Source organism: Xyrauchen texanus, chromosome 24 (assembly GCF_025860055.1).
Source record: "Xyrauchen texanus isolate HMW12.3.18 chromosome 24, RBS_HiC_50CHRs, whole genome shotgun sequence".
Classification (NCBI taxonomy): domain Eukaryota; kingdom Metazoa; phylum Chordata; class Actinopteri; order Cypriniformes; family Catostomidae; genus Xyrauchen; species Xyrauchen texanus.
The window spans coordinates 29,960,785-29,972,148 of record NC_068299.1 but is presented as its reverse complement, the minus strand read 5'-3'; the positions used below and the strand labels follow the sequence as shown (position 1 = coordinate 29,972,148).

Genomic DNA, 11,364 nt, shown 5'->3' with positions numbered 1-11,364 from the left:
TTATTACTCATGTGTTCAACTCAAATTAACTTAATAATTCTTCATTAACCCTCTTAGTACTGACTTTTGGAGCGTATTGTGCTGTGACCTCATAAAGCCTGACTGGTATATAAATCAACATGCATGTAATTATTCCTCATGGATCAGGCATAACTCACACGCTGCTCACTCTACTAGAAAACACAGCAGTGCACATAGAATAAGGAGAGGTGACTTCAGATCATTTTCAAACAGAATTTTAATCATAAAACACAATAATAATGTATGTAATTAGTTCCTGCAAATTTGTCTCTAACCTCTTTGAGAACATGAAACAAATTGTGTTTTAAAAAAAGATAGCTGTGGAGATTCCTAGCTTACTGTGACTGAATCATTGGATACATCCATCATTTGTATCCCACAACCTCCTCTGGAGTGAGTGAGTCTGTTTCAGAAATTAGCGCAACTGCAATGCCATCCAACAGCCTGTACATCTTTCGTCATATCAGGGGCAAAGTGATGAGTAAGGCAAGTCAGAGCTAGACAAGCAAATGTGGGGTTAAATTTAATTAATTTCATTCAGTTTTTAAGAGAAGGGCAGAGAACATTGTTTACATTATTCACAGAAAGACATTAGTTGAGAGAATATCTCAAGTAGGGACTTGATGAGTAGCATTCTGCTCAAGCATCAGTCTAAAAGTTTGAAAGCAAATCAAATATCTTTCAAACAACTAAATATTTTAGGAACATTATATTGGTGAGAGAGTGTGATGTGCCAACTAAATATGTCTCATACTTTATTTACCGTCATTATACACATTATTACAGTTAAGAGAATATTCCTAATACAATACAAGTTAAACGCAACTAACAGCATTAGTGGCATTATGTTACACTACATACACTACGTGTCTCTTTATTTTATACATAAAAAAGAAAATTAAAAAAGCAAAAATTGCAGTTATTGTACGGCACTTTAAACATTATACACTTATTGTTTCAAAAGTTGCCTGTAGCCACAAAACATAAATGTTACAAGATTTTAGTGCATTACTGTACAATAGCTTACTAACATTATGTAGTCACATCCATTATTATTACAACTATTACAAAAATAGTAGATAAATTAACACAGAAAAGGTTAGCAAAGAATCTTTATAACACTAAAAACATGTTAACATTGTGTATTTATTTGTGTTTTAACATTATCCAATCTACAACAGTAGAGGGCAGAATTGCACTGTTCTGCCGAAATGCAATGCAGCTGAAAACCACTGACTGCACAGTATGCTGCAAAATGAAATTGAATTAATGATTATTATAATTTTATGTATATGTATATAAAAAAAACTTTCTATTTAAATAAAAAATACATTCTCTCTGAATTTTTTAATACCAGTAAAAATGGTCTAATTATACTGCCCTCTTTCAACTAATAGCTCAGAATTCAATGAAATTCCATGTTACATTGGATAAAACCTATTCAGTATAAAACTTGGGGGTTAGTCCTGATTATTCAGGGCTTACAAATGCAATGTTATAATTGCAAATTAATAAGAGACTCAACTTCGAGCAATCAAGTTATGACAAACCCATTGGATACATCGATCAGCCACAACATTAAAACCACCTGCCTAATATTGTGTTGGTCCCCCTCGTGCCGCCAAAACGTGTCAGTTCGAACCAGTCTGGCCATTCTTTGTTGACCTCTCTAATCAACAAGGTATTTCCGTGTGTTTGAGTAAAATAAAATAAAAACAATTTTATTTTATAATGTATTGACAACATTTCTCCCAAATTCCAAATAAAAATAGGCAGATGCTATTTACACCCTGACCCAAGTAGGGTCAGATCCTATTTGCACCCATATTTAAATACTACGATACCTTATATTGGCATCATTGGAGTGTGTTTATTTAGAGTCCCACAGACACGCTACATTAACACCTACCCTTAAACCTCACCTTAACCTTATCTTAGAAAAAATAACCATAGTTTTACTACAGTAAACATGGTTTCACGCGAGAACGATTGACAGACCCCGCCTCCAGATCAAACCCTTCTGTGCACTCCTGACATACACTGTGACCAAATCACTGCAATGAAATCAACATTTATATAAATTTTTAGCTATCATTTTAAGTAGTATTACAGGAAATATTAAGAGTTTAATAAAAGGCAGATTCGAACCGTGGTCACAAGGACAACAGTACAATTTCACTCCATCTTTACACCCCACGCCACTGCAACAACATCTATCCGAATCAGAATGAGCTTTATTGACAAGTGTTCTCACTTACAGAAGGAATTTTTTTGGTGAGAGGAGAAACAAGTGCACACAGAACATTACAGTGAGACAGAATATAAAACAAGGTAAGAGTACATTTACATTTACATTTATTCATTTGGCAGACGCTTTTATCCAAAGCGACTTACAAAAGAGGAGAACATAAGCTTAAAGAGACACTGGTATGAAAAGTGCCATACTACAAAGTTTCACTAGCATCAGAATAGTATTCAAAACCGATTTAAGTGCAACAAGAATTTTTTTAGAGTATAAATAAACATACAAATAATAGGACATATAACAGAATGGCGTATGTACATGTATGTGCAAGTGATAATGTATGTGCAAGGTAGGGGTATCACAGTTTTTTAATTAAATATGGGAATTTACATATGTATATGAGATATGCATTTATATTATTGCACTATGGGGGAGTCCTGAGGCAGTTTAATTGTTTGTGAGGAAAATGGCCTGAGGGCAAAAGCTGTTCTTGTGCCTGGATGTCCTGGCGCTCAGTACTCTGTAGTGCTGGCCAGAGGGCAACAGTTCAAAGAGGGAGTGGGCAGGGTGTGCAGGGTCCTGAGTGATTCTACCTGCACGTTTCCTCACTCTGGAGACATAGAGGTCTTGGAGGGTGGGCAGGAGGGCACCAATAATGCTCTCAGCAGTCCTGACTGTCCATTGTAGTTTCCTTCTGTCTGATTTGGTGGCTGAACCAAACCAGACAGTTACAGATGTACACAGGACTCAATGACGGCCGAGTATAACTGTAACAGCAGCTCCTGTGGCAGGTTGAACTTCCTCAGCTGGCGAAGGAACTACAACCTCTGCTGAGCCTTCTTCTCTAGTCTATGTCTATGTGGGTGTCCCACTTAAGGTCCTGAAATTTGGGAGAGACCAGGAACCTGAATGACTCCACTGCTGCCACAGTGCTGTTCAGGATAGTGAGGGGAGAGTGCGAGGAGATTTCTCCTATCATCCACTATCATCTCTAATGTTTTGAGCATGTTCAGCTCAAGGTTCTTGTGACCACACCAGACAGCCACCGGATCAACCTCCTGTCTGTATTCAGACTCGTCACCTTCGTGGATGAGGCCGTTGACCATAGTGTCATCTGCAAACTTCAGGAGCTTGACAATGGGGTCTTTTGCAGTGCAGTCATTCATGTACAGAGAGAAGAGCAGTGGAGAGAGAACGCATCCCTGAGGAGAATCAGTGCTAATAGTGAGGGCCCTGGATGTGAGTTTCCCCAGTCTCACTAGCTGCTGCCTATCTGTCAGAGGGGGAGGTGGGTGGTTGCAGGAGGTGTTGGTGTGTGTGTGAGACTATGGCTTTTCAAACCTGCAGTAAAACACAATCAGTTCATCAGCCATTAGTTGACTCTCTACAGAGCAAGGGGGAGGTGTCTTTGGTGATGCTTTTCAGGCCTTTCCACTCAGATGCAGGATCATTGGCTGAAAACTGTTTTTTTAGCTTTTCAGAGTAGCTTTTTTAGACACTCTGATTTCCTTAGTAAGTGTGTTCCTGGCCTGGTTGTACAATATTTTATCCCCACTTCTGTAAGCATCTGCAAGGAGTTTTCCTGTAAACCATGGTTCATCGTTATTGAATGATAAAAATGTCCTAGTAGGGATGCACATATTCTCACAGAAACTGATATATGATGTCACAGTATCTGTGAACTCGTCCAGGTCTGTGGCATACCATATATGTAGATCAATTCAAGTCATTTTTATTTGTATAGTGCCTTTCACAACACACATCGTTTCAAAGCAGCTTTACAGGAAATCATGCATTAACCAAAAAAATAAATAAATAAATAAACTGTAATATCTATAGTGTCCTACAGTGATAATTTTTTAAAATATGATTGTAAAATGTGTATAGAAATTACATAAATAAAAATGATTTATTAATATTAATAAATATAATTATTATTTTTATACTTTAATAAGAATTCTTCTTTTATTACATTCCACAGAATCCACGCAAGGACCAAATGTCCCATGTCTATCTTGATTTTGACATTACTGCTGTACAGACACATGTGTTCTCTAATTGTCAGTTGTTAATTATATTTCAGCATTAAAGCATCAGTGCCTTGACAACACTCATAAATACTTCATGTTGGAGTGCTGTGTAAATAGCTTCAGTCTAGAGCAACCAATCTGCAATGTCACAATGCTTTTGAGGGGAGCCTACTCTGCTTATACTGTATGTGGTTCTTTACTAGTCCTCTCAGATATACTGAATAGATTGACAAGGAAAACTGCATTTTCCAGTTTTTTATTGCACACTCTGAGTTTATTTGTTTACAGAAATAAAATCAATTACATAAATACACACTGGTGCCTTGAGATCTGTTAGTCCATTTGATCATCCATTAAATTAAATGACTGTCTGTCTGTTTGCATGTGCCAGGCACATTTGCCTTGCTGTCTTCCTTGGTAGTCCAATAAATATTACTCTTAATTATTTTACACCATCTTTCCACATTTATCTGTTTGCATGTTTGAGGTAACTGATAATTCACTAGATTACTAATATTCTTTTTGTTACAGTGTAAAACCACCACTGGCCTCTTCTGTGAACTCCATGTAACCTTAGTACACCATCACCTATAAGCAGTCTGAATCCACTGCTATGTTCAAATTAATCGAATAAAGATATTAAACACTCTTTAAACTGTCACTATTACTGGATTTGAACATAATACTGTGAACTTTGAGCATCAAGGATAGAGATATATCAGAAATGTAATGCTGCTTACATAGCCAATGTTAAATAAACAATGACTGCCGTGGACTATCACAAAGCAAATCAAAGAATTTACATAAATTCATATTTTCAGGTAAATAATTATCTCAGAGAAATGTATAATTTTCTTGGTTGCACTGTGTTCATATTAGGGTACAAATAATTGTTTTATTTTCTGGTCACAAATTGTCTCAAATACATTTATTTTTATTGAATATCGATGAAGCAACATCATTTGAGTGAAAAGAAATAACAGAAATGTATTTTGAATAAAATGTTATTATTTTTTTTTAAAAGGTGGTGGTGAGGGAGACTTGATTAGGTGGTGGGGGTTATTGATATAGTGTACATACCGATGCAATAGTTATAGGGAACAATGTGTCAACTTATGCAACTACTTTTGAGACAGCAATATACTTTAACAAATTAAGATGATGCTCACTCAAAGAAAAAAAAAAAAAACCACTTCAGAAAATCCTGCATAATTTCTTGTTCATTTTGAACACGTTTGACATTTCATAACATCTTGAGTATTCTATAAACACATTTATCTCCATTGTGATTGGATCAGTCAATGTGAGGACACTTTGAAAATTTGAAATCTGTTCCCCCACTTAAGAAAAACAATGAATTAAATAGAGGCCTTCAGCACCTGCAAAAGTGGTGCTTTTTAACCCAAATACTATCCTTTCACTTATTGGACAGTTCTTGATTTTTTTTATATATATATATAATCTTGTTGAACAAAATTGACAATGACAAAATAAGTATTTTATTTCAAAATAATTGTGATAATTTCCAATATATTCATTAGCTACATAAATGTACAACATATTAAAAATATTAAATATTAGATCAAATTGCCTCAAAATCAAACTTTAGACATTACATGCAATGATCTCATGGAAGAGGGAAAAATGTGCAGTTCATAGAGACAAACAAGTGTTTAGGAAAGTACTGTGGTAGTTTTTGATGCTATTTAGTGTTTTGGGAGAAAATGAAATCAAAGGAGGCTTTTACCCCATGGAGCCTTTTGCCCTGTTGTACCTTACTCTGTATTTACATCTGTAAATACTTAGTTATTGTAATAAACTACTTGTACTAATGTGTAATTGTTTTATGGATCTGCTTGAACTTACTCATAGGTGTCATTACTATAGTAATGAACTATGGTAACATGTAAAATGTATTACAAGGAGGGGACTGTGAAATGAAGTGCTGCATTGTCTACTTTTTGAAACATGTGACATCATATCATACAGAAGAGGAAGGGGATCTCTGATAAGCTTTTTTATTTATCTTACAGTAGCTTTCCTGATATTTCAATTACTGTGTTTGTGGCACTATTACAGTGATGTGTTGTATTCATCTGATCTGTATTCAACTTTAATAACTAACACTGAACAATAGTATTTCCATAAATGAACATTCACACAGAATAATAAATGCTGTTATAAATAATGTTAGTTCATGATACCTAATGCATTTAATTATATTAACAAATAGTACCTTACTGTAAAAGTGTTTAAAAAAAACTAAAAAACAAATAAACAAACAAAAAAACCCCCACAAATTAGCAGTCACATTCATTTAAAATCAACCGCAATCAATATATATTTTTATAGCACATGTTTTCTCTTTGTAAAATCCCTTTAACTTGTTATGTCATGATGCATCATCGTTCACAAGCCTGCGCATGATTCCTGAAAATTTTAAAAGTGGCTCACGCCTACTGGAAAAAACAGGTGTGTCTCAGGGAAATATCCGCCCCTTTTACCTTATATGGTCATTGTATGGGACGTTGATTGACAGCGGGCAGCAGCTGCTGAGATACCGAGACATGGCGGTACGTACACATTGATTAAGGTACGCCAGAGGAGTTGCGCTACTTTTGAGTCCTCACAACGCAAATTAGATGGCCAAGAAGAGACTATAAACGCGGACGAACATGCTCTCCTTGGAAGTGCAGGGAAAAAATGGACGAAGTTGCCTCGAGTGAGTAATCCGGAGAAATGAGTAGCTGTTTAGTGCAGTCAAAAGCCTCAGGCAACAAACATGGCTTCTGTGCCTTTCTACAGTTTGTAATGAAAAAGCGCTTCATTGAGCATCTCATGGCGACGGTGCTCAGATCCTACAAGTGAGCCGATAGAAAGAAGTTCCTGCGTCTTCATCGGGGTTGTGTCGGGGAAACCGGTGTAAAGCGATAGCGCAGAGCTAGCTAGTTAGCTAGAGATCTGTAGGAGCTGCGATGGAGCCCAAGCACAAAGAGTTACTACACCAGTGCCACCAGAACTTACTGGAGTCCATCACGGATGCGGACCGGCTCATAGAGCTGCTGAGTAAATCGGGGACCCTCAGCGAACAGGAGACCTTCGAGCTGGACCAGAACTGCTCCTCTAGCGCGGAGAAAGTGGACCAGCTCCTGAAGATGCTCATGAACAAGCAGAGCGACCATTTCCTGGAGCTGTGTGTGGCCCTGGAGAAGACCTACCCTCACCTTTACTCTGCCCTCTTCACCAACAGTGGAGGACCAGCAGATCAGTCTGGTAAGGGAGACCGTTAATCAGTGCATTCGGACTAGGAGGTGTGGTGATGCCCACCATGCTTGATTTATGATGTGGGTGAGAGCACAAAAGTTTAATATCTATTGTGTGGTGGTCAGTTAAACTTATTTTTAGATGATCACAAAAGTCCTTGCCATGGTTAAGCATGAGTTGCATATACAATTGGAATAGGGGTGGAGTCTCTTTCTCTTTGCATTGGCATACCTATGCATAGATGTCATTGCAATGTAATCATGGCTTGAATACTTCCCCTTATATCTTGAAAATTTGTATACTTAATGATTGTGCAGTAGATGTTTCAAATCTAATGCCAAAATTGGTTGTATGACATAATGAAAGGGGTTACATGATGGTTATGGAGTTATTTCTAGCCTAGAACAGCTGGGTGGTTCTTCTGCAGGTTGGAACATGGTGTTACAGAGGAGGATGAAAGTACCATCGATTGATTCTCAGTGCAAAGATCACACTGGGTCTTTTTCTTCGTCTACATACTATTACCAATGGTCGGAGCGTGACATCATGGGTAACTCAAATTAAGATTGTTCCCATGGATTAATTTATTGAAATGTGCTTCTGTATCACCGTCCCTGACATGGGTAATTTCATTTCCATTTTAATTTTGTTCTTAACCAAGTGCCTCCTCATACACGTCTATGGAACAGGCTATGGGCTGGCTTGTTTCCATGGAAACACACTTGCCAGGGTACCATGGCAAATTGGTATGAACATACATGTGCTGGGTTTGTAGACCTTGAATGAATGGCTTTTGAGCCTTTAAAAGTAGTGAAAAATAATTGTAATTAATCTGATTCATTTGTTATATTTTTATTTGGGATGAAACAGTTTTGGTCATATTATTACATGTGAGTTTAATGACATTTTAATTGGGTTTATTGTGTCCATAAGTGTAGTAGGGTCTTGAATCTCCACTACGGTTTTAGAAAGAACATCTATCTAAAAGTGGCCAGTAGAAATCTAAATTAGACGGATGTTCATTTTACCTGAAGTAAATGTACTGTTGAGTGCTTTAAATACTACAGCTGTTGCAGTAAAATCCCAGCACATTACAGTAAAACATTTTTATTCTAATGTACACCCAATGCTCCATCAAGAAGGCTTAGCCTTAGTACCTTCATTGACACCAAACCAGAAATCTTTTATTTTTTAACACATCAGTATTAGTCATTAAAGTAAAAAAATAAAAATGAAATGCTGAGGCTGAAAAACAATCACACCAAGTAGCACTTCTATTTTGCTATGTCATCCACACAAATTCATAAAACCTGCACAAATTGTACACATTTTGTTTTTCCTTTTATAAAGGAAGTAACAAAATAATGAGTTTAAGATGTTATTTTATTGTTTAAGTGTTTTTATTGTAATGTATTTTATTGGTTTAACAAAGATCTTATCAGGTACCACCAGAACCTGCTTGGTGTTCTGAGTGTTCATTCACCCCAAAAATAAAATTTTGTCATCATTTACTCACCCTCATGTCACTAGGAGAAATTTAGAAGAATGTTTTTTCCACACAATGAAAGTGAATGGCAACTGAAGGTGTCTGTTACTGCTGGCTGATACAGACTTTACGCAAATATGTGTACCCAGATTCATTATGAGCCCTTGGCGAAATAGAGTTGCCTTTAAAGTCTGTGCCATTAAACTGGATATGTTATTAGGTAAGTCACTTTAAATATATTGATTTTAACTTAATTGCTAAGCAAGATTCTATTTAAACTGTTCTTCTACCATGACAGAGGTTGACTTGACAGAGAAAATGCGGTCTGATACATTTAGGAATGCAACAATGCACAAAATCGAGCTTGTATAGCTAGAAGTGTCTGTATTCATGTACTTAAGTAGAGTATGTTTCAGCCTTAACAGTTTGCCTAACCTCTTTTGTGTTCCACAAAAGAAAGTAAGTCTTGCAGGATTGGAAAAAGTTGAGGGTAAATGATGACCGATGATAGAATTTGATTTTTTTCGGAAACATTCCATTGAAATGCCTGCCAGGCTACAAATACACCTAGTAGGGAATCGCTGCTCTTTAGAGAATTACTGTCAGCTTACATGCACATCCTTGGATTTGTGCATGCCAGCACAGTTTCCACCTGACTGTTAATGTGGTCTTATTTGTGTATACCAACCATCCACACACATGCATATACACACACATACATATACACACACACACACACACAAAATACTGTGTAAGAAATCCATAAGCATGGAGCTGTATGTTTCCTATACACAGCAGTGGTTATTCATTTTAGGATTAGTTTCTTATTGTCTAAGGTCCCTCTCATAAGATGGTCTTTTTCTGCCTCTCCCTTAGCACAGATTCCATACTAGGCTTATGCTAATACAAGTTGAAGGGTTTTTAAAAAAAAGCTTCATCTTCTGTAGTGCAGTGATTCAGTACATGCAATTTATTGTGTTTAGGCGAGTTAGTAAGAGCTAAAGACAAGCCTTGTTGCCCTGCAGGCTCCATATAGCCAGACGAAAGCTTGCACTGACTCTGCCATGTGTGTGATGACTTGTGCTAATATCAACCTGCTCTGAAGTCATTCTCCCAAGCTGCCACTGTTGGGATTTAGCTCTTTTCACTGGCAGGCCTTGCACTACGCACGCACACACACACACACACACACACACACACGCATGCACATATAAGCTCGTGGAGGAGGGGCAAGATGGGTTTAGAAAAGGTTATTGCAGCGGCAGCTCCAACTGTTCAGCATGCAGTCTAAAGGAACTGCAAGCAGCATGTCTCTTCATGGAAGGACGGTCCCTCTCGTCACGCCATAAATCAGCTGAAATAGGGAGACAAAAGATCAATGTTGCCGATCAATCTCTAACAGCATAGGAAGAGTGAGATTTATGTGTAGATGATATTCCAATGGCCATACTGCAGACTTGCACATTTCAATGAACTGAAAGAAATTGGTTACTGTTAGCGCAGCCCTGATCATTTATGTTGACTTGTCACCTTTTAAATTGTCATAATTTCGTAGACGTTTTTCTCAAGCTGCTTTTTGCAGTGAACTCCACTACTGTAAACTTTGATGTTGATCTCGATGAGTGGTTCTCAACAGATTTAAGTGGGCCATTCAACACGGTATGAAAACTGTTTAGTGTACTGTAACAGTATAAGGATACGCAAGGCGGGGGCGGGAACCAGCAGAAACAGTCAACAAAGTTTTAATGCAAAACTCAACATAATACAAACATAAATGAAAACAGACACGCATGCAGCACGGCCGCGTGTCTCTCTCTCGAACTGGTGCCTCTGGCTCTCCTTTATCTGGCTCTCCCGCTGATCGGCAATGCCCCCCTCCTTGTCACACTCCTCCCCCGCCACCGGTCTGACTAACCTCCCAAACTCTGGAGGGCAGATGCTGCCCTTCCGGCCATTCTGTCAGCCGGTGGTCCACACCACCTAATGTGAACCTGGGGGAGAGACAAAGGGGCGGTGTGGTGAGAGGGAAAGGGTGAGTGGAGACGCACCCATTCTCTGTGAGGGAGAGGGGAACATGCTTGCTGGCTCTCAGACGCGCTGTCGCCCTGTCCTTAACCACCCGTCCACCCTTTGGCACTCCCTCTCACTCCTCCCACAGCTATGACAGTGAGTCCTCCGGCCCCTGGCGGATGGAACGGCTCCTCCCCTTCTTCGTGGATTGCAGCAGTTCCTCCAGCTCTCATCAGGCAGACGGCCGCGGCTGCTCCCCTGGCGGATGGCAGTGGCAAGAAACTCTACATATAACAAACTTAAACATA

The 11,364-nt window shown here is 38.3% G+C and overlaps 1 protein-coding gene across 3 annotated transcripts in view; it reads left to right on the top strand.

The window, feature by feature from the left end:
* Nucleotides 1-6,784: 6,784 nt before the first annotated feature.
* The window catches only part of dlg5a (discs, large homolog 5a (Drosophila)), a 76,171-nt gene continuing 71,591 nt past the window's right edge, over nt 6,785-11,364 (top strand). For all 3 annotated transcript variants that reach the window (XM_052089528.1, XM_052089529.1, XM_052089527.1), the window contains exon 1: nt 6,785-7,569. In XM_052089528.1, coding sequence (XP_051945488.1) covers nt 7,272-7,569 — 298 coding nt within the window. In that variant the 5' untranslated portion in view covers nt 6,785-7,271. The remainder of the gene's footprint in view (nt 7,570-11,364) is intronic.